At 43.2% G+C, this 24516-nt stretch overlaps 1 protein-coding gene across 1 annotated transcript in view; it reads right to left on the bottom strand.

Annotated features, from left to right (window-relative positions):
- The window catches only part of SRGAP2 (SLIT-ROBO Rho GTPase activating protein 2), a 263500-nt gene that overhangs the window by 30701 nt on the left and 208283 nt on the right, over positions 1–24516 (bottom strand). The window contains exons 11-14 of the mRNA XM_011937394.1: positions 16869–16953; positions 13387–13414; positions 11517–11541; positions 2944–3004 (exon numbers count right to left, since the gene is read on the bottom strand). Coding sequence (XP_011792784.1) covers positions 2944–3004; positions 11517–11541; positions 13387–13414; positions 16869–16953 — 199 coding nt within the window. The remainder of the gene's footprint in view (positions 1–2943; positions 3005–11516; positions 11542–13386; positions 13415–16868; positions 16954–24516) is intronic.

The raw sequence follows: 24516 nt of genomic DNA, 5'->3' as shown, positions 1-24516 counted from the left end.
TACATGGATATTCTTATATCTTCTTCTCTCTTACATAAAAGGTAATGAAATGCAAAAGAATTCTGTATGTATAGTCTCTGACTTATAATAGTTTGACTTATGATTTCTTGACTTTATGATGGTACAAAAATGATATGCATTCAGGAGAAATACTTCCAATGTTGATCTTTTCTTGGGCTAGCAAAATGTAGTACGATATTCTCTTATAATGCTGGGCAGCAACAGAGAGCCACAGTTCCCAGTCAGCCACGTGATTACCAAGGTAAACAACCTATACTCTACAGTATATAGTGTTGCCAGATGATTTTGCACAACTGTAGGCCAATGTAAGTGTTCTGAGTATATTTAAGGCAGGCTAGGCTAAGCTCTGATGTTCCCTAGGCTAAGTATATTGAGTACATTTTCAACTTTTTATGGGTTTATCTCTATGTAACCCCATTAGAGGCCGAGGAGCATCTGTAGTATTCTACACGATACAGACTCTTTCACATTTTGTTTTTTTCACTTAACAACATATCCTGGGAATCTCTCCATATCAGTTCATGTAAATCTTCCCCATTCTTGTGTAGTACTCCACTGAATGAATGTCCCATAATTTTTTCAACCACTCCTCTATGTATGGGCATTTAGGTTCTTTCTAATATTTTGCAATTACAAACAATGCTGTCACAAATAACCTCGTGCGCATGCATCTTTGTATTGCTGGAGATGTAACTTCACAGTAAATTCCTAGAATTCCTAGAATCTGCTGGATCGTAAGTGCATATGAAGTTTGTTAGATACTGCCAAATTCCCTTCCAAAAGAGTTGTATCAGTTTGCATTCCCATCAGCAACATATAAATGTGCCTGTTTCCCCAGAGCCTCACCACAGTAATGTGCTAAATTTTTGTCTCCTCATGCACTGTGCCTGTAATGGGCAGAAACAGGTACATTCACGCCACAATATCTGGAACCTGTCCACTTTTCAGCAAATACCACAGCTAACACCCTGGTCTAGGCCACCATCATGTCTTCCTCAGGCTACTGCAGTTGCTTCCTGTCTCCTTCTTACAGTCTTATCTCCAGAGAGCAGCCAAGGATACTTTAAAAAGATGACTGCCTGTTCAAAATTCTCCAGGGGCTTCCCATCTCCCTCAGAATAAAATCCAGTCCTAGCACATTAAGCCCTAAGAGTCTGGCTTCCAGCTTCATCTCCTGCCGCTTTCTTCTTCACTCACTCCGCTCCAGTTACGCTGGCTTCCTGCATGTGGCAAGGTTCTCTGCACTTGTTCCCGCTCCCCAAGATACTCTTCCCCAGATATCCACAAGGCTTACTCCCTCACAACTCTGCCCTAATGTCACTTTAGGAGAAGTCTTTTCTCTGAACCAGCTTCAAACAGTGTCCCCTCTTCCTTCTCCATCCCCTCACCTTGCTTTACTTATCTTCATGACATTCACCAATACCTGACATATTGTATTTACTGGCTGATCAAATTGGTCATTTGCTTATCCACCTGTCAGTGGAATGTAAGGTTCATGAAGGCAGGATCTTTTTGTTGGGATATAATAAGCAACCAATACGTATTTGTTGAATGAATGAAATGTATGCCGAATGAGCAGTAGCTCAGACTTTCTTTCTCCTATTGTCTCTTAGGCACAAATAATTCATCCTCCCCTGAACTCAGTTTGGACTTATCTTTGCAAACTGTTTGACTATTAATCATTACTATCTTGTGAAATTTCTCATACTCCTATTCTGAATTACCACAGCTTATCTCTTTTTATTTAACTTATCACTTGCTTACTTATTTCTCCCAACTGCAAAATAAAATCACTTAAAGACAGGAACAGTATATTATTCCTGTTTCTGCTTTCCTACATGGCAATGCATGGTACCCAGCATTGTTCAGGGACTTGATAAATTTGTTGACTGTTCAATACTGATATACAATGCTGTTACTTTAAATGAATAGGGATAAGATTTAAAAATTATAGCTGATTAGAATGAGATCAATTGTAACCATGCTATAATAATTACTATCCCAAAAATGAACCTGAGCAATGTCCCAGTTTACAGGGAGAGAAAAAGGCAAGGAGAGGAAGAGAGAATAGCTGCCTCTGAATTTAGACAAGCAATATTTTATCTACCTCCTTAGCTCCAGAAAGGTCACTCTGCCCCTTTTCCCATCACAGAAAGAACAGCATGTAAAAACAATTTCTGGTGCCCAGTTCCTAGAAATTTCCATAGCACTAGTTCTGTCCTTTCTAAACACTCTTAATCCTTGGGAAATCAATTCTCTGGCAATTGTTTCCATCGCTAAATTCCATCCAATAAGACCAGTAGCTGGTGGGGAATGGTGTTTATAAGATTCAGCTTCATCCAAGTAGAAGAGAGTATGATTTCACCTAGGTTGAGAAGCAGCCTGCCTCTGCAGATTCTCAAAAGTTGGATACAGCTTTAAGACCAGCTACTAACTCAGTTCTTGGCCATGCTGTATCCAGCAAGACCAAACCAGAACAAAAACTGATTTTAGGAATCACTGCAACATTGGGAAAGGAGATGTTTTCAAACTAGTCTGGTACAGAAAGTGACAAAATGGTCAGGCTGTACAGTGGGAGATACCCACACTTGCAAAGACTGTGAGTAATGGTGAAACTACTGTTACCATGTAATAGCAGCTATATTTACATAACAGCTGCAATTTCAAACTTACTCTCAAGCTAAAAAAATGCTGTGTGATAAGTGGCTGAGGCATTTTGCGTCAAAATAACATGATGCCTTTCTTTCATTGTCCAGGTGTGGCTATTCTGAGGTCGCAAAAGTTATGTGGACAAATAAGAACTTATTCCTTTTCTGAGAATGTCAGGATGGGAAGTCAATCTCTATTCTTACTCTACAAAGAATTCCTGGAAGTTCTTCCCAATCTTTGCACAAATATGGACAAGGCTGTCATCCTGCTTACCGTGCCTGCTGATAAACCGGATACAGCTTTCCACCACCAGAGGAATTGCCTGGCTGGAGTCCTGAAAAGCCAAAGGGAAACACAACATTAGAATCTTCAAACAGGGATAGCCCAGGGTCAGAGAAAATGGGCCAAATCGTGCAGAACTGTCTTAGTGGATCAGTGGCCGGTCTACAAAAAAGCACCTGGCCTGTCCTCCAAGTTTCAGAGCACAAAAATACAACCACCTACATAGAATGCTACAGAGATGCCTTCAAGTCAGCATGCCCTAAATAAAACTGATCGTCTTTTATCCCAAACCAGTTTCTCACCACCTTCTCCACCACCTAATTAATCAATACATTCTGTCATGTCTGCCTTCTAAATATCTCTCAAATCCATTTGCTTCTCTTTATCTCAATTGCCACCAACCTAGTTCAATCCACTAATGCCTCAATTCCCATCCTTGCCATCTTCTGACCCGCATTTCTCTTCCTTCACATAGTGATTGGGTAATCTTTAAAAGTGCACATTTCATTATTTAAACTCTTTCAAAGACCTCTCATTACTCTCTTACACAGCCTTGCATGCCAGGAATCCTGCCTGTGCCTCCAGTTCCACTGCCTGTTCTTTCCCCTGGCTTCTGCTACAGTCATACTGGCTACGTTTCTGTTCTGCAGTCTTCCTTTGCCTCACAGCTTTGCCTGAGCTGCTTCTGCTGGGGGCATGTTCTCCTTAACCCTGATTGCGACTCCAATGTGTGGATGTGAATATTTGTTGGCACTTGTCACCACTACAGCTCAAACTTCATAAGGGCAGATTCTATGTCAATTCTTGGGTGTCCAGGGTTGGCCATGATGCTCTCACATAAGAGGTGCTCAATTATTCTCAGTTGAAGGTAGCAGAATGAACCAATGGGAGCTTCAGAAAGACGGTTTGTTTGGTATAAAGGTAAGAAAGAAAAGAAAAACTACCTCTAAATAGTGGGGACTAACAGGTACTAAGCAAAGAAGCAGGCCTCCCAGATGTCAATCTTTGCTCTGTTGTTTTGCTTCACAATCTGGCTCATGTCACTGAACTTTTTTGGGCCTCAATTTGCCTTCTACAGACTGGGGAGGGGACTGGCAGCAAGGAGAGTAATATTTCCTATTAGCACATAAACATTAGTGCCTACCATTTATAGAGGAATTTAAAGAGGTATGAGACCATGTACTAAGTCTTTTAGACGGACTGGTGCTGGTAACAATCCTATGGAGTACATATTATTATTATTATACTCATTAAAATGAAAAAGTGAGGCCAGGTGCGGTGGCTCACACCTGTAATCCCAGCACTTTGGGAGGCTGAGGACAGTAGATCACTTGAGATCAGGAGTGTGAGACCAGCCTGGGCAACAGACTCTGTCTCTACTAAAAATAGCCTGGTGTGGTGTTGCACACCTGTGGTCCCAGCTACTTGCGAGGCTGAGGTGGGAGGACTGCTTGAGCCCAGAGGACAGAGGTTGCAGTGAGCCAAGATCAAGCCACTGCACTCCAGCCTGGGTGATAGAGCGGGACGCTGTCTCAAAAAAGTAAAAGAAAAGAAAAATGAAGAAATGAAGGCTTAGTAAGGTTAAGTAGCTGCTATGGTCACATAGCTGGCAAGTGGCAAAACCAGGATTCAAACCCAGGCAATCTTCCTCGGAGACCACTACCCATACTGTACCTTAGCAGTTCAGCAAACATTGCCAGGTGTACATACCAAGTATTACTCAAAACTAGTAGGGTTTTATTTTATATTTTAAACTATTTTATTGTTTTTAGAGACAGGGGTTCCCTCTGTAGCCTAGGCTGGAGTGCAGTGGTGTGATCATAGCTCAATGTAACCTTGAGCAAATAGTCTCAAGTGATCCTCCCGCCTCAGACTCCTAAGTAGCTGGAACTACAGGTACCCACACCACACCCAGCACATTTTGATTTTTTCAGAGGGTCTCGCTATGTTGCCCAGGCTGGTCTCAAACTCCTAGCCTCAAGCAATCCTCCTGCCTTAGTCTCCCAAAGCGCTGGGATTACAGGTATGAACCATGGTACCTGGCCTAAACCAGTAGGGTTTTATAATGCAGCTGAATGTACAATAATTCAGCTGTGTGGAAGAAAGAGATCAGGGAGAGGGGCCCGAACTTAACTAGAAAGGGCTTTAGATGTTCAGGACAGAGACTGGACTGTCAAGTGGGATGGGTCTGTGTAGCTTCTGCCCGTTTGACAGGTTTGCGTGGATCCCTCCCATGACTCTGAATTTGCTACTGTAGCCATAGGGTTTGGCCACTATTAGGCAAGCGGCTGGGTCTCACAAAGAAGTCAGGCTGAGAGAAGAGCTGACTTAGCCTCTAGCTCTCAAGCTTTCTGGGAACCAGAGATGACGCCAAAGGGAATACTGTATATGCCAAGGTGGAGCTGGTGTCAGGATGGTCTCAGCGACCCAAATGTTCATCTTCATGACCCCTAAATCCATCTGTTTCCTCCAGCTTTCCAACTACAGCAGCCAGTGTCTGCCCTCTTGTCAGCATCACTGACTGGCCAGTTAGGCTAGTGTGATCTCAGGGGAAAAATCCTTGTCTTCTCTTCCTTATTCTAAGGAAGAAACTGGGTTCCACTATAAAAATACCAAAAAAAGCTCAGTTTGGGGGAAGTCTTTTTATGTTTACAGACTTCTGTTATTACATTTCTCATTTATAAATAATAACAGCAGAAGAATGAAACTAGAGCCCTATCTCTCACCATATAGAAAAACAAATCAAAATGGATTAAAGACTTAAATGTAAGACCTGAACTATGAAATGACTAAAAATAATCACTGGGGCAATGCTTCAAGGATACTGGTCTGGGCAAAGATTTTTTGAGTAAGACCTCAAAAGCATAGGCAACAAAAGCAAAAATAGACAAATGGGATTATCTCAAGCTACAAAGCTTTTGCATAGCAAAGGAAATGATTAACAGAGTGAAGAGACAACCTAAAGAATGGGAGAAAATATTTGCAAACTATCCATCTGATAAGGGATTAATAACCAGAATATATAAGGAACTCAAACAACTCAATAGCAAAAAAACCAAACTATCTGATTTAAAAATGGGCAAATGGTTTGAATAGGCATTCTCAAAAGAAGACATACACATGGCCAACAGGTATGTGAAAAAACACTCAATGTCACTAATCACGAGAAATGCAAATTTTTAAATAATCTCACCCCAATTAAAATGGCAATTATCAAAAAGCCAAAAAATAACAAATGCTGGCAAGGATGCAGAGAAAAGGGAATGCTTGTACACTGCTGGCAGGAATATAAATTAGTACAGCCACCACGGAAAACAGTATGGAAGCTCCTCGAGAAACCAAAAATAGATCTACCATATGATCCAGCAGGCCCATTGCTGGTTATATATCCAAAAGAAAAGAAATCAGTATATTGAAGAATCAGTATAACTGCACTCTCACATTTATTGTGGCATTATTCACAATAGCCGAGATATGGAAGCAGCCTAAGTGTCCATCAATGGATGAATGGGTAAAATGTGGTATATACACACAATGAAATATTATTCAGTCATAAAAAAGAATAAAATTCTGTCACTTGCAGCAACATAGATGGAACTGGAGGACATCGTGTTAAGTAAAATAAGTCAGGCACAGAAAGATAAATACTGCATATTCTCACTCGTATGCATGAGCTAAAAAAGTTGATTGCATGAAGACAGAGAGTAGACGATGGCTTCCAGAGATTGGGAAGGGTAGCGGGGAGTGGGGGGTTAAGAGGTGAGGTTGGGCCAGGTGAAGTGGCTCATGCCTGTAATCCCAGCACTTTGGGAGACTGAGGCTGGCAGATCACCTGAGGTCAGGAGTTCAAGACCAGCCTGGCCAACATGGTAAAACCTTGTCTCTACTAAAAATACAAAAATTAGCTGGGCACGGCAGCAAGTGCCTGTAATCCCAGCTACTCGGGAGGCTGAGGCAAGAGAATTGCTTAAACCCGGGAGGTGGAGGTTGCAGTCAGCCAAGATTGTGCCATTGCACCCCAGCCTGGGCAACAAGAGCGAAACTCCATCACAAAAAAAAAAAAGAAAAAAGAAAAAAGAAGTGAGGTTGGGCAGGGCGCAGTGGTTCACACCTGTAATCCCAGCACTTTGGGAGGCTGAGGCAAGCGGTTCACCTGAGGTCAGGAGTTCGAGACCAACATGGAGAAACTCTGTCTCTACTAAAAATACAAAAATTAGCCAGGCGTTGTGGCGCATGCCTGTAATCCCAGCTACTTGGGATTTTCAAGGCACGAGAATCGCTTGAATCGGGGAGGCAGAGGTTGCAGTGAGCTGAGATCGCACCACTGCAGTCCAGCCTGGGCAACAGAACAAGATCCTGTCTCAAAAGAAAAAAAAAAAGTGAGGTTAATGGGTATAAAAATAGTTAGAATAAATAAGTTCTAATGTTTGATAGCACAGTAGGATGATAATAGGTAACAATAATTTATTGGATATTTCAAAATAGACAGAAGATTTGGAATGTTCCCAACACACACACACACCAAAAAATGATAAATATGTGAGGTGATAGATACCCTAATTACCCTGATTTGGTTATCACAAATTGTATGCATGTATCAAAATATTACATGTACCCCGTATGTACAATGATTATGTATTAATAAAAATTATTTAAAAATACTAGCAGCAGAGATAATGAAGATAGTGATATGAGTGTTTGCATAGTTTTGTTGGTCCTAGGTTTATATATTATGACCTAGAGGGAGAAAAGCTGGAAGGCTTACAGGCTACTGGCTTCAACAAACTGTGTGAGTACAAACTTTGGCCGGCATATGCAGGAAATGGAGTATCAGTGGTAAAGGTAAGTACGAAGGGTTGGCAGGAAACAGGGCAAGAAAAATATTAACCTGCATGTCCGTGGTTACCAGCAGCACTCACATGCAGCTCCCAATGGATAATCTGTGGCAGACAAGGGTGGACTACAGATGACCTGTCCTACTGCACAAGCATTTTCTAGTCCCCACTGCTCCAGTGGAGTCTAAGAGTCCAGTAGGAGCATAAAATGGACAAAGTCACAAAGGCTTTGAACACTCCTGCCATCCTCCTCTCTCCTTGTAGTGTTTCTGAGCAATGAGTAAATTAATTTCCCTGGGACGTGCCTGTGCACTCCTGTGGTGCCACGAAGACCAGCACTTCACCATTGCCTTTGTATAGAGTTGACTGAGTTTATTTTATTTTATTTTGAGACAGAGTCTCACTCTTGTCACCCAGGTTGGAGTGCAATGGCACGATCTCGGCTCACTGCAACCTCCGCTTCCCAGGTTCAAGTGATTCTCCTGCCTCAGCCTCACGAGTAGCTGGGATTACAGGTACCCACCACCACGGCTGGCTAATTTTTGTATTTTTAGTGGAGACGGGGTTTTACCATGTTGGCCAGGCCAGTCTCAAACTCCTGACCTCAGGTGATCCACCCATCTCAGCCTCCCAAAATGCTGGGATTATAGGTGTGAGCCCTGACTGAGCAGTTTCTACGTTTTTACGCACTATTTGTCTCCTCCTTTCTCCTTCTCTTCTTCCCTCCTCTGATGTTAGAAACCCTTGTCAGTTTAATTCCCTCATATACTTTTTTTTTTTGGTCATGAAATCTTAGGGTTAGAAGGGGCCTTTAAGGAATCAGGCCAAATTCTCATCCAATCAGATTAAGGGAACTTTAAACCAAAAGTAGAGGGAGAAAGGTAGGGCCTAAGTTGGAAAACATAGTAAAGCAGTGGTCCAGTGATTTGCAGGAGAAAACAATCAGAAAGGGACGGGCGCAGTGGCTCATGCCTGCAATCCCAGCACTTTGGGAGGCCGAGGCAGGTGGATCACTTGAGCTCAGGAATTTGAGACCAGTCTGGGCAACATGGTGAAACCCGGTCTCTATAAAAAAAAAAAAAAAAAACATAAATTAGCCAGGCATGGTGGTGTGCACCTGTAGTCCCAGCTACTTAGGAGGCTGTGGTGGGTGCACTGCTTGAGCCCAGGAGGTGGAGGTTGCAGGGAGCCAAGATCGTGCCACTGCACTCCAGCCTCGGTGACAAAGCCAGATCCTGTCTCAAAAAAAAAAAGATCAGAAAGGTGGCCAGAAAATCTGTGAATATGCATTACTGGCATAATTTCACATGAGTAAGAGGGCTGGAGTTTTTTAGGTACTAATTTGTACTACGTTTGTTAACTTTCTTTTTTACCAAGGGAGAAAATACAAATCTTTACAACAGATTATATGTGAGTAATGAGGGAAAAAAGCATCAAAGATAAGATTTGGGGCCTCAGAGACTGTGAAGAATGGAGTTCCCCTGAACACAAACAGAGAAGTGAGGAGAGGGGCTATGCAAATCACAATGTGATGGGGGAGGGTGAGACTGATGCTGAAGGTAGAAGGTGCTATCACAACTTTCAAGCATAAATGTCTAGTCGATCACTCAGGAGTTATATCCAAAGACTCAAAAGGACAGCATTATAGAACAAAAGAATGCTTAGGGAAGAAGAGAAAGATTCATCTAAGGGAACAAGAGTGACAAGGGAAAGAATATAGAGAGACATCATGAGAGGACAGAGCCCTGGAGAAATGCCTCAATTTAGAGGAATGGAGAAAGGCCAACAAAGAAGATATGAAATCATGGCCAGGAAAGAAATAATGCTGAGCTTACAGGGAGCAGGGAAGGCCTGGAAGCAGCAGTGGGACTGTCTCCTTTTTAAGAAAGGTCTGGGATGGTTTAAACCTAGTCTTTGACAGGGTCAAAAATGACTGGAACACATTAGGGATCCTCAAAAACAAAAACTACTAGCTTCTTCCTCTTGTTTGCCTGATTTGCCACATAAACAAATAATTACTTCCTTGTTACTTATACAAGATTACTCACCTTCCAAGTAACTTACTATCTATTTTACCTTCCTGACCATCTTAGGAAAACTTTTTGCTGATCCACTAGTAGATTTGAACTGCTAGAGAGAAACTGGGGCAGCCAAATGAAAACAAGATCTTTATTTGATTGGGGATTTTGGTATATCCTGTAACTCCTATGCAAATCTAGCACCAGGCAAACACACTTTGCCTGCAACTGCTTAGGTGCAGCAGGATGCAAACCAGAGGGGTGCTGTTCCCCTCCAACGGTGAGCCCAACCAAGGGCACATAGCACCTGCCAAACTGATGTCTCTGGCACTCCTGTAGCCACAGTAGAGTTTGCAAACCCCTTGCAAACATGCTCCAGCTATAAGCAAGATGCCTGGTTTCAACCCAGGAACTGAAAAGAACAAACTTCAAGTTCATTTCTTTTCTTAAAGAGAAAATGGCTTGCTCCCTCTGCAAGATATGCACTATTAATTTTAAATGCACTAAATTATCCCTAGGAGTCACTCCACTCCTCTCTAGTTTTAAATGAAATTATGGAAGAAAGAGGAAGAAGAAAGAAATAGAGGAAAAAGAGAGAGGAGAGTTGCAATTTAAATTTTTATAATTAAAAAGATGTGTAATTGCATCTGATGGCATTCTCATTAAGATGAGATCCAAAGTAGAGAAGGGAAAAACAGTGACAGCAAAGCTAAGACAAGCGAGGCCTGTATCATCCAAGTTCCCCAGCTTAATGGTCCACCCGGTCAGAGCAGTCAGATGAGCTGAATAGAAACCACGCGCCCTCTTTATTCGATTATCTCCCTGTGGCTACAGCCACTGAGAATTACCCAAAATGATTTTTTAAAGCCTGGATTAGCTTTCCCCTGAGCAGACACAAAGATATTTCTGAGCTCTCTCCACCCGCCCTCCCTGCTGTCTACTGCATAGCTGGTATGAGCTTAGGGGACATAAAATCATTTCAGTATTTGCCATAAAGTATAATTAGGAAGTCAATTTTGCTACTGCGAAAAATATTTCAATTAATTTTTTTTAAACAAGCACAAGTGCTGTTTAGATTATCCATTGATGTGGATTATCCATGCCACAGCTCTCTAAGATCCCTCCTAATATGGGTAATGAGAGTTGGCTGCCCAGTGGCAGATTTTAATACAACACTGAAGATCATGCACCAAATTGCAGAGTCAAACGGCTCTTGCCTATCATTCCCAGACCAGACTTAATCTTTGCACTGTTAGCATGTCTTAGGAATCCATCTAGAATGACTACGCCACCAGAAACAATCAAACAAAATCTGCCAACTTAAAGCGAGATTGTCTGGTCTAGCTAATTAGGTGCTGTGAGTTACTGATATGCTAGCACATATGCAGGAAGTGTCAAGCCTCTTTTGAGGTCTTGGAAAAGGATGCCATGGGCAGTTCTGGAACAATCTGCACCAATCAAACCAAACCCCTAGTATGCAAGAGGATAAATGACTAGAAAAGGAGAGGAACAAGTCAAAAAGACTATGGGCACTCCAACTAGTTAAATCAATGATATTGCCACAGTTAAATGTACTATGACTAAATGATACACTCCAAATGCAGGCATGAAGTCAGAGGTGTCCGTCCTGCACACAGTGGCGCTCAATAAATGCCTGTGGGATGGACTATATTTTCAGGCCAGACCAGCCTGGCCCTGGTTGGGCCCTTACCTGTTTCCTCACAGTTGAGCTGCGCCTGTGACCAATCCCGCCGAATCAGAGTGGACCAATCCAGCAACAAGGAAGAAAAAGAGAAAAGTGGGACGAATGAGATAAACAACAAGTCTTAAACCCAGAAGTAAAGTTTTTAATAATTAAAAACAATCTGTGTGGTGGCTAATGAAACATGTGGCATCACTCAGTTCAGTCCCAGAAATGGCTAAGAGACTTGATAAATAACTTCCACAATAAAGCCTACTAAAGCTCTTTTTTTTTCACAAAAGCATAGACGTCCCTGCTTTTAATGTCTAGCACTACTCAAAATTAGAATAGGAGAGAACTGGTTCAATTTGTAGTAAAATATATTTGGGTTAGAGAATAAGAAGATTTTTTTGTCTGCTAGGAGACACTAGGAAACACCAAAGGATGCTACAATTTTTGTTTTGTTTCTCTAGGAAATCCTTAAAGATTGCTATCTTTACAGGGAACAATTTTTCTGGATTTAGAGTGCAGAACATCTAGTTTGGGAAGAACCTTGAGGATCCTCTCAGTCAATGTTTTCCAATCTGTGTTTAGCCTCAGAAGCCTTTTCTCAAAGGGAATCTGACTCACAGGCACAACACCCAAACCAAGGAGGCAGGGCTGTCCTGCTCTGAGTGAAGGATGGGACCAGAGCCTGGTTGCTGGTCACTGCTCTGTTCCTGCCACCAGGCCACTCCTGAGGAACCCCTTGGGAATCCTAGAGCTCCTTGAATCTAGTGGAGTGCTCTGGTCTTATAGAAAAGGAAACCAGAATTCAGAGAGGGGAAAAGTATGGCCCAAGGTCTCACAGCAAAATAACTCAGCACCAGGAAATTCAATTCAGCTCTTTTCAGTCCTACAGAGCTTTCCACAGACTCAGGAGCTCAGGTGAACTTACATTAAGACTCTTAACACCAAAAAGATGTGTTCCAGAGAATCCCATTAATCTGGTTCCCTCCAGTCATCAAGACTGGTATATTAATGGGATCTTTATTGTAATTCACAATGACAAAACAATGAAAGTCAAATGAAGCTATCTCTAAATAATGAGCCTATAATTGTAAATGGCCTCATGATTATTATGTGTTTTGGCAGATATAAGTGGTTGATATGATGGGTTAACCCAGGGTCTCTAAGGAGTCCAACCCATTAAAGCCCCTTCTCTAGTTAAATAAGCACATTTCTAGGCATCTGAGAACTGTTGGATGAATGAATACCTTGCTCTCCAACAGCTCACAGATTTTCTCATAGCAGCACTGTGACCGAGGGAAAATATTTGGCTGGGGTGGAGGAGGAAGGAGAAGGTGGGGAAAGATTGGGAGGGGTACATACTTGTACATCAGGCAAATACTTCTACCAATGCTCTTTGGCAAGCCAATGCAATGTAATATTTCATTATCCAGCAACAGTCACTACTAATTAGGGGCTGCCTTCTTTTCTGGGCATAAAAAAAAAAATCAAATGCCATTTCCTGATCTTTCTCTGGGTCAAAGACTCCCCACAGCCCCTATGTTGAAGTCTGGCAGCTAAGGTTAGGTTACCAGAATCCTCTACAGTTGAATGTTTATGTTCCTTGCAATTCAGTGGCATCTGGGGGTCTCTGGTACAATTTCAGCAAATGACAATTCCTTTCACTCAGTTCTGCTTAGCTCCTTCTCGAAGTCCCAGAAAACCCCATTTCTATCTGAGATCAGATGGGGTCAGCAAGGCAAAGGGAAGTAAACAAACCCCGCCCCAAGCCATTGCTCTGTGAAGTCATTCAATGCCTTTACAACTCAACTCCTTGGCTCTCTCCCAGACTAAGATTGCTCTACCCCCCAGGCCTCTATCCCTTCCCAGGCCTGTCCCAGGCCACACTCACCTGGCTAGACTGCAATCTGTCCGCTGACCTGTTGGAAAGACAAAGGCAAAAAGCATATGTTAAAGGAGAAGGGGTGAAGGAGGGAGACCCACTCCTACTAACTACCATGCCTATCTCCCCTAGAAGCCACAGTATAACAAACAGTGTGTAGCAAAAGAGAGGAGAGAGAGAGAGAGAGAGAGAGAGAGAGAGAGAGAGAAAGAAGAGAAAGCACCAAGACCCTCTTTCTGGGCAAGAACTATTTCTGATGCTGATTCCCAGTCCAGGTCGGTCTCCCTAAACCTTAGAGCCAACTCTGCTTCCCAATGGGAACATAGGGATAGATGTAGTGGAACAACAGCAACACAAATCATACTTAATAGAACAAATTATTAGAAGCCCTCCCAGAGATGAAATTCAGCTTCTCTTATGTTGGATGTGTGTGTGATGGGGTGGAAGGCCAAGTTTACTTGCTCCTGAGTGTACACACATACACACACACACACACACAGAGTTGGAGGCTGGGAGAACAAGAGGAGCTGTTTGCGGGACAGAACAGAGAAGATACGGATATTCTAGCTTGAGATTCATAGTAAATTCTCCTGTTAGGTTTGACTGAGGTGGCAAGGGAGATGGGAGATACAATGTTGATACTACTAGTAAATCATGGTTCTCAATCCAATAGTGGGCCTTAGGAGTTCAATGGGTCATTGCTAGCTTTTAAAAAAATGAAACTGAAAATCTTCAAGTTCATGAGAAGTATTCTCATGTTTTAAAAAAATATACACGCATGTCTACATGGGAAATGATGTGATATATATTGCTTTCTTTGGATCCACAGTTAATGAAGCTTGATCTGTTTTAGACCTGCATTATTTAAACCAGGGGCAAACCCTAGCAGGTGCTGAGCTGGGGAAATAAAAATCAGCTCCCATACTCCTCCCCATCCAAGCTCTTGCAAAGGCAACTCCAAGGGCTGGGGGAGGAAGGGCAGGGCCTTTCCTTGCCACTAAAGGTTGGTAATTGTTGCTTATAGTTCAGCTCATCTTGAGCGATGCCATCCCCCACCTCTAACTGTCTCTCGTTACCAAAGGCTCAGCTCTTATGTGCAAAAATCTTATTCTGAGCCATTATTTTCAACATCTGTTCCATTTCCATTCTGGAATATTCATATACATCAATTATCCCTCTATGGCAAGAACAAGGGACTCCTGCATTATGGTGACAAATACATTCAGAAGGCAGGGACGTGATGACTTGTACACATAAAGATTTACAGTTTTGTTTTTTTCTTTATTGCTAGAACAAGGGACTCCTGCATTATGGTGACAAATACATTCAGAAGGCAGGGACGTGATGACTTGTACACATAAAGATTTACAGTTTTGTTTTTTTCTTTATTGCTAGAACTTGTCATCTTTAGATTAAGGCAATTTGCAGCACTAATGAATGGTCAGCCTTCGTTCCTCCATAGTAGCACATTTAGTGCATAAAAGTGTGAGTAAACCCATTCACTCACACACACAAGTGTGAGCGCATATGCATTTGTATGACCCCAAGGCCCTGCTCTCTGTCTTACTTATGGACTATGCTTAGACTGTCTTGATTCTCCATGGAGCAATCTGATAACCCTAGAGTAAGGATTTTTTATAAGCAAAGTTTGGTCCTCAGTGCCCGAACTTGTTTAGTCTGAGTCCTTTTGGTGGTGAGGAAGAGAGAACAGAAATTATCTAACAGGCTTTCTTCACATAAAAGAAAATGCCTTAAAAGTCATAAGATCAGGCTGGGCATGGTGGCTTACGCCTGTAATCCCAGCACTTTGGGAGGCTGAGGCAGGCAGATCACCTGAGGTCAAGAGTTTGAGACCAGCCTGGCCAACATGGTGAAACCCCATCTCTACTAAGAATACAAAAAAATTAGCCAGGCATGGTGGTGGGCACCTGTAATCCCAGCTATTCGGGAGGCTGAGGCGGGAGAACTGCTTGAACCTGGGAGGCGGAGTTTGCAGTGAGCCGAGATCACACCATTGCACTCCAGCCTGGGTGACAGAGCAAGACTCCATCCCCCCCAAAAAAAGTCGTAAGATCAGCCATGCATAGTGGCTCATGCCTGTAGTCACAGCACTTTGGGAGGCTGAAGTGGGTGGATCACCTGAGGTCAGGAGTTTGAGACCAGCCCGGCCAACATGGCAAAATTCCATCTCTACTAAAAATACAAAACTTACCCAGGCGTGGTGGCACACGCCTATAATCCCAGCTACTCAGGAGGCTGAGGTGGGAGAATCGCTTTAATCCAGGAGGTGGAGTTGGCAGTGAGCCGAGATGGTGCCACTCCACTCCAGCCTGGGTGACACAGCGAGACTCCATCTCAAAAAAAAAAAAAAAAAGTCATTAGATAAAAGATTAGAGAAAAAAAAACTAATCATCTGGGAAATCATCCAAGGCAGGAAAAAGGGCAAAAAAGGCGGGTAGGAGGCTCTGGTATAATAAGAAGTGAGGCTCCAATTCCTGGGGCCAATGAGCCAAGGAGTACTGCACACTTTCCTAAACTTTGCAGTTCGTCTAAGGAGTGCTCAAGAATTTATTTTAAAATGTCAGATCTCTGTGCAAGTACAGGCTTGCCTGTAACTGAAGTTAGCCATATTCCCTGCAGCTTCTCCCTTCCTCTCCCTCCTATCTTTAAGTGAGGAGATTAGTGGGACAGGGAGGAGGTGTGGGGCATCCAGAGGCATCCCCAACTTGGGAATCCCATTAATCATAGGATGCTGAGAGCTAGGCAGGAAATCTGGGCAGGGTGCCAAAAAACCCTGGGGAAGCTTCTCTTTCAACCTCCACCTTCTGTTTGACAGTTGAGGAGAGAAAGTCCAGAGTGCCAGTCCAGTTCTCTGCCTTGCTACTTTCCAGGGTCTGGTTAAAATCATTCCATGAGACAAGACAGTCCATTCAGCATCACGGCCTCAGCACAGCCACAGGAGAGAGGGCTGCCACTTAAACAGCATTAAGAGCTTTCAAAGCAGAAGGAAACGGACGTTCTTTCTGGAAGCTATAGAAAGCGGCAGTCTGTCCATCTCCTGCATTTGAGAATTCTCTCCTCTCAGAGCAGCTGCGTATCTCATCTCATGGCTCCCTACCTTCTTGCTCCAGTCTCAGTGCTGCCACAGAGGAGCTAGAAGTTTTAACAAAGTGTCTGGAGAATAAATAACCCCTCAGCCTCTCTACCCTGAAGTGGCAGAGGAGGCAAGGGTGGGGGGACTGGGTGGAGAGCAGGCACGCTCCATTTAAACAAATAGATGATACACGTTAGTGCTTCATTAAGCATTGGCCTTTTCCCATTACTCAAGCAGTCATTTGGGGCATGTGCTTCCACATCAAACAAGCCGGGAAAAGAAAGGCATTCATATAACAAGACCGGGTCCACTTGGCTGAGGATGGAGGCGTGTGCTCAGCAAGAAAGCTCCAGCTGGCCTCACTGTCAAGCCTCCAGCAGAGGGTTCCCACACTCACTTTCTCCCAGGGTTTTCTGCAGAAGGTCATGCTTGGCTTGTAACTTGGTGATGAGGTTCCTGCCCTCCAGGTACTCTTTCATTTTCTGTAAGAGAGGAGGAGGAGGAAAAAAAGCAATCAGATCCTGAAGAAGAAAAAAAAAAAATCACAGATGCTCAGCTGAACAATTCCCCTTTACAGAGGTCATTTGGTTTCTGACTCAATTTCCACCAGTCCATTTTTTACTTTTTTTAAGGCACTGATCATATGGGCAGCTGCTGATTTTCATGGTGGATTAATATCCTTCTCCATGTTTTTTCTGGGAGTTCCATGATGGCCAGTATAAAGAAACTGTTTCCTAGAGCCCCTCTCCCGCAGTTTCACTGAGGAAGAGCAGGGAGGGTGGATGAACTCATTGAGCCCTGATCTTCTTGGTGTGAGGACACATACCTGCTATCTGTCACCTCTACTGACATCCTGCCCTGCCCTGGCATCTCGGCAGGAGTGGGGCGGCGGGGGGGGGGCATTCCATCACACCAGGAGCAGTGCCAATGGCAGGCTCAGCCCCTGCCTCAGCTGCAAGCCTGGGATGTAGAGCATCTTTGAGCCATATCCTCAACAGCTTCCTTCTCTATTCTGCATGGAGTCTTTATGGAAAGCTTTGGATTTCTGAGCACTCAGTGGAAGGGGCTGCCATCCCCCACTTGCATACACACATCCAGGTCCAAATACAAATGTGATCCCACCTGCTCTCACAGTAAAAATACGACTGCTGTGCTGCACTTTCAGATTTGTTCTCTCTCAACCCTCATCTGCCCAGTGAGAGACCGTATGTCCCCAGACAATTCACTGAATCTTCAAAACAACCCTAGGAACTATCATCATCATCATCATCATCTCCATTTTACACATGAGAGCACTGAGGTTTTGAGAGTTTAATTAAGTTGCTCAAGGTCAAATAGTTAGTGAGTGGTAAAGTCAGTATCCAAATACAGGCAGTTTGACAATACAGTGTGTGCTCTTAACCATTATGACAAAATGTCCCATCCATCATGGTACAGAGCAGGAGAAGGAGAGAAGAACTAAACTTCATGGTATTAACGCTCTATGCATGCAGCAACATAGCAGGTTTTAGAGCACTTTACCACATATTCTCTCATTTGACTCTTACAATAAATAACTGCACAGCACATAGGGAAGATATTACTTCCTTATTACAGACAAGATGATCTCAGGGGAGGGGAGGTATCAAATAAATTGCTGAGAGTTGCAAGCTAGCAAGTGGTAGCGTCAGGCTCAACCCAAGGCCTTTGGATTTTTAAAGTATCTTTTCCGCTCTCCTCCACAGCCATTCTTTGGGTCTTAGTTTGCCTTGATCGCCTCCTGCTGCAGTGGTTCATCCTCCAGATCAGGGGCTATCTGCCTACGTCTGAACTCAGAAGTCAAATGGCCAGGTTTCCCAAAGTGTGATCCATGAATTACTGGTGACATGTGAGATCACTGAGGTAGTTAGGTGGATGCACCATTTTAAATGGTAATAGTTCTGTCTGTCTTTTAATGTACATTAAGTAAAACATATAATTATACATCAAACCTTTGATTTCACTTAGGATTAAGAGTGATAGAAAGAAAAGGTGAACAGGGCCAGGTGCGGTGGCTCAGGCCTATCATTGCAGCACTTTTGGAGGCTGAGGCAGACGGATCAGTTGAGGACAGGAGTTTGAGACCAGCCTGGCCAACATGGTGAAACTCCATCTCTAACAAAAAATACAAAAATTAGCCAGGTGTGGTGGTGAGTGCCTGTAATCCCAGCTACTTGAGAGGCTGAGGCAGGAAAATTGCTTGAACCTGGGAGGTGGAGCTTGCAGTGAGCCAAGATCGCACCACTGCACTCCAGCCTGAGCGACAGAGCAAGACTCCGTCTCAAAAAACAAAAAACAAACAAAAAAAGAAAAGTGAACAAATGTGAGTTACTTTTACTCTATACTTTTCTGTACAATGTGAACTTTTAACTAAGAGCTTGCATCTGATTCTTTCTCTTGTTTAAAAACGAAAGAAAAATCTGCTTTCTCTGGGACGCAGTGCCTAGACCTCCCATGTGCAGCCAGATGGTCCTGTGGGTACCATGCAAATCTCCATGACAGCACTTCTCATACAGCCCTGTCACAGAGGGTTTATTACTCATGTATCTTTTTCTCCAGACTGCTTCGTCCCTATGGTCAGAGACCATGTCATTCATTATTCTTTGCACCCCTGATAGTACCACGCCTAGCAGATAGCAGATACTCAATAAATGCATGATGAATAAATGAATGAGCAGTCTCACTCTCCTCTGGGTAGACCCTTCCTCAGCAGTCACAAACCAAGCCCCTAGTGTGCCCGTACTCACTGAATTAAAAATAAAACAAGCCAAAACCAAATCTTACTCCAAATCATTTCTACTGCCTTATTCATGATCTGTTCCCTCTGTCCCTTTATGCTTTTGCACAAGAACATCTGCAAGGAAAGAGGCTCTGTTGTCACCTTCCCTTTTCCATCTGTTCCAGATGCCAGCTCACCTGCTGTCATTCTTCCTGGGGTAATATCCGAATCCCCAACCAATGCCTAATTGTGGACTTGAAACAGTACTTTAGGGCCCAGAGGTGGAAAGCCTTCAGGAAATATCCATTGCCAACAATGCAAGCCTCAAAAGCCTCTCTCTTTGGAAGGTTATCCCAGGAGACTCTAAAGGTTTCCTAATGAGGAAAATTCACCAAGAAGCTGTAACCTTCAAAACAAGACCAGACTACTCAGAAAACAGCCATAGTTCTTAAAGGAGACGGATGCAAATTCCTTCCTCTCACTACTTGTGATTCCGGAAATCATTTTTTAAACTCATGTTCACAATTCATTAGTTAACTCTGGCTGTCACTTGATGAACCATTAAAATAAATAACAATCTTGTCAAGATGTACGATGGATTACCTCTTCGGGTTCCATTAAATCCTGAAGGATCATAACTGTGTCGAGGTATGAACTGCATCCCTAATACTGGTGTGGAAACCACGGTTAGAGTTTTCCATCCAGGTAAGCCAGGTATGGAAAGGTAAAGGCATCTCAGAGTCTGCAAGCATGTTATTTTATTTATCACTCCCCCATCCCACCCATAAGTCAGCATTTATCCATATGAGAGACTTGCTGGGGATAAGTGACCTTGTCTTTAATTGGTGGAAGTGAGTTAGAAGGCTTCTATTGCTGCTGGACAGACACACAGACAAAGGAGCTGAGACCGCTGAAGAAGGCAAGGGAAGAATAGGTGGTTTTTAATGATTTCTGGAGATGAGGGGGGGCCAGGAAAAGGGATGCTTATAATCTCCAACCTCAAAATTCCTTCCTTGGGCAACGAGGATCACTTTCCTTACTTAGGGCATGTTCCAATATTCGGTGATTTTTTCGTTCCTTCACCAAACACCCAAAATCAATGTGGTTACCTGGGGTTTTCCTCAACGAAGGAGCAAAAGAACGGGTAATATTTTATTCTAGGTATCACCAAAATAAAATCAAGTTCCTAAAACACAGTCTGACCAGTGCCCACCCCCAACAACTTTCACACTCAAAATAATCAAAACTGAGAATTTCTTCAAAAAGTAGGAAGGGCGGCAAACAGTCTATTGGGCATTCTGTTTAGTGCCATTGTGAAACTTCAACTCAGTTTTTATGACTCATTAATTCATTTCCTAATAATTCTTAATTGGATATTAACTGTCAGCAGTGAGTTTTGTTTATTGAAAAGTATTAATATAATAACTTTTCTTTCTGCACCTTCCCTCCTTGATAGACGTTTTAGTTGCATTACAATGAAAAAGCATGAGTTGGAATATTCTACTCCTACCACACTTACTAACTCTTCTAACCTTGGGCAAATCATTTAACCCCCTGAGTCTTAGTTTTTCCATCTGAAAAATGAGAATAATATTTTTTTCACAAGGTTGGTGAGAATGAAATTGGATAATAAGCATTACTGTGATTAGCACAGGGCCTGACATAGAGCAGGCACTCAAAAAGGTGTTCCTTATACCTGAATCACCTCCTCAGTGAGCCTAAAAGCATCCCTTCCCTAAGTGTCTTTGCTTTGTGCTAAGATAAAAGCAGAATGAAAGCAGAAGGTTTTGGGCCTTAAAAAAGTAGTAAGAGGCTGGGCACGGTGGCTCAAGCCTGTAATCCCAGCACTTTGGGAGGCCGAGATGGGAGGATCACGAGGTCAGGAGATCGAGACCATCCTGGTGAACACGGTGAAACCCCGTCTCTACTAAAAAATACAAAAAACTAGCCGGGCGAGGTGGTGGGCGCCTGTAGTCCCAGCTACTCAGGAGGCTGAGGCAGGAGAATGGCGTAAACCCAGGAGGCCGAGCTTGCAGTGAGCTGAGATCCGGCCGGCCACTGTACTCCAGCCTGGGCGACAGAGCGACACTCCGTCTCAAAAAAAAAAGTAGTAAGAGGCACTAGAATGCTTTTCAAATTTCATTTTTAAAAACCTCTACCCTTTAAATACACTCTTACCATGGGGGTATAAAACTCACTGGATGTTGCCTATGCCTTGTACTTAATCTGCGTGAACCTAAGACCCTAAGTATCCACTGCAGCAAGGCAGGAAAAGTTAGTACACCTACCCAGCCCATGCTCAGAGATATACAGATGTCATTATAGTGGCTGTTTCCCCACCATGCTGGCATGCTGACATTTCCCTTTCTCCCCGTCAGTTTTTAAAATAGGAAGCAGCTGTCAGATAGAATACATAATAGAGTAAACCTTAAATGGAGCATGTCTCCCCAGTTTAATTGACAGCACAGGGGCTTTCACTCATTTGTACTCGCCAGCACATGTTTACCAAGGGCCTGCGAGAAAATACCAAGGTAAAAAGATCTCAGACCACAGGTTCCAAGTCTAGTGGTCGCTCAGTGCTCCAGTGGCCAAGGCATTGCTTCCTCTTCTATTACCTTCCCTAAACCTGTCCCTAAGAATTCAGACTGTTTAGCTTTGTTACCTAATCAGCCATGATCCTTAACCCCTTCACTGCTCTATCCCCATACAATAACCTAATTCTCCAACTCCCTATAAAAGGAAATACTTAGGCTGGGTGTGGTGGCTCACGCCTGTAATTCCAGCACTTTGGGAGGCTGAGGAGGGCGGATCACGAGGTCAGGAGTTCGAGACCAGCCTGGCCAACATAATCAAACCTCGTCTCTACTAAAAATACAAAAAGTAGCTGGGTGTGGGGGTGGGTACCTGTAATCCCAGCTACTTGGGAGGCTGAGGCAGGAGAATCGCTTGAACCTGAGAGGCGGAGGTTGCAGCGAGCTCAGATTGCGCCATTGCACTCCAGCCTTGGGCTCTTGGGCAATAAGAGCGAGGCTCGGTCTCCAAAAAACAAAGGAAATACTTAGGAAAATGCCAGCCTTATAAAGCTTTGGTAAGCCTTGGCTAAACAGCAGGCATCACTGCCTATGAAGAGGGAATTTGCTAAACAAATGATGGCATATTCATACAGTGGAATTCTGTCCAGCCATTTAAAAAGGAGGCAGATCTTTTTGGACTAACATAAAAATAAGATCTAAGATAAATAATGTTAAAAAAGTGAAGAACTGTATAAGTGGTATACTTCTATATCTACTTCCATTTTCTTTCATTACATTTCTAATATAATTTATTGCATTAAAGGGTATTTACAGATACGTCAGTTGTTGTCCATGCAGAGTATCTCTGGAAGGACACAGAAGAAACTGGTTTCAACCACCAGCAAAGGGGAGGGGAAAGAGGAGTCAGAAATGAAAAGAAACTTTATAGTAGATTTTCCTGTATACCCTTTTAAATCTTTGCATCCTTTAAAAATACTGATTTTTAACAATCACAATAAAAAAGGCAATGGGTAAAGAGTAGACATTGCTGAACTATGTGTTATAGAAGATAAGCAATAAACACAAAGCCAAGAAAATCAGGAAACATGTCATCACTGAGGGCAAATAAGAGGCGAAAGTTGCTGAGCTGTTCCTGAGCCCTTCCCTTCACCTCTGCTTCTTCCACAGTGTATAGAGAAGCAGCCTGTGGCCAGAGACCCAGTAACCAGAGCAGTGGGTCTAGCTTTTGTGAGCTACCCATTCTCTCTGGATTTATTGATTGATTGACTGATGGATTGAGATGGAGTTCCGCTCTTGTTGCCCAGGCTGGAGTGCAATGGTGCGATCTTGGCTCACTGTAACCTCCACTTCCCGGGTTCAAGCGATTCTCCTGCCTCAGCCTCCTGAGTAGCTGGGATTACAGGCATGTCCCACCATGCCCAGCTAATTTTGTGTATTTTTAGTAGAGACAGGGTTTCTCCATGTTGATCAGGCTGGTCTTGAACTCCCCGACCTCAGGTGATCTGTCCGCCTTGGCCTCCTAAAGTGCTAGGATTATAGGCATGAGCCACCACGCCCAGTAGATTTATTTATTTTTTAATCTTTCTTTCTTTCTTTCTTTTTTTTTTAAGGCAGAGTCTTACTCTGTCACCCAGGTTGGAGTGCAGTGACACAAACTTGACTCACTGCAACCTCTGCCTCCTGGGTTCAAGTGATCCTCCCACCTTAGCCTCCTGAGTAGCTGGGATACTATCCTGTGATAGGTGCCCATGACCACACCTGGCTAATTTTTGTATATTTAGTAGAGACAGGGTTTCACCATGTTGTCCAGGCTGGTCTTGAACTCCTGACCTCAAGAGACCCACCTGCCTCAGGCTCCCACAGTGCTGGGATCACAGGCATGAGCCACCATGCCTGGCCTATTTATTTTTTAATTTTTCAAATGAGAAGGTTGGGTTAGGTAATTTTAAAAAAATCGCTTCAAGTTTCTTCACTCCACAATTATTTTCCTGAGACTCCTGCAAGCAACTCATCTTTACAGGTCATGCCTCACATTCCCTATTGATGTCATCTGGGTAAATCAGTCCAATGAGAGCCATAAGTGGTCAGAAAGCTTTCTTAGCAGCCCTCTTGGTCACTAGGCACACCACCTAGGAGTCAAGCTGTGACAAGAGACTGCTTCCTAACCTTCCAAAAGATAGGATCTTCCAGGATGTGCTGCTCTGATGTTTTTGAAGCGCATAGGAAACACACGGGCAATGTTTGCAGAGGCAACAGACTAAAGAAAGCACATCTGTAGTTGTACTGGCTTTGTGTGGGTTGTATGGTAAACAGGTAGTCACTCTGCTTAATGTGGGTATCCCATTTTCCATAAATGCCTATTTCACCACCCCAAAAAGCCCCTTTTATCATGAAATTAATCATCTGAAGTACTACTCACAAAAACGATGAACTTGCACAGAATTCCACTGCTAGACAAGCCCAGACAAAAACTGTTCCTGTTAGCCAAGGAAATTTGCACACAATTTTGATAAGTGGCACTAGGGCCACCACATAAGACAGGAAATGGATTAGAGGACATCAATGTATTGAGACAGAAAGTGAGAGGGTGGGCAGGATTTGCGAGGTCACCAGTTTGAATACGGCCATTCCTGCTTTTACTAAAGGTCAACTTAGAATACAAATGTTACAGAATTCATTTAAAGCCAAAAAGCAATTCTGACAACGACTGTCTTAAAATGCAAGATTTTTAGGTCCAAAATTTCTTACTTAACCTAAAAAATGGAAATCTTCAC

The sequence above is a fragment of the Colobus angolensis genome, unplaced genomic scaffold (assembly GCF_000951035.1).
Source record: "Colobus angolensis palliatus isolate OR3802 unplaced genomic scaffold, Cang.pa_1.0 Scaffold100, whole genome shotgun sequence".
In the NCBI taxonomy this organism is placed as follows: Eukaryota; Metazoa; Chordata; class Mammalia; order Primates; family Cercopithecidae; genus Colobus; species Colobus angolensis.
Note: the sequence above shows the minus strand (reverse complement) of the source record. Positions and strands in the feature narration are given on the sequence as shown.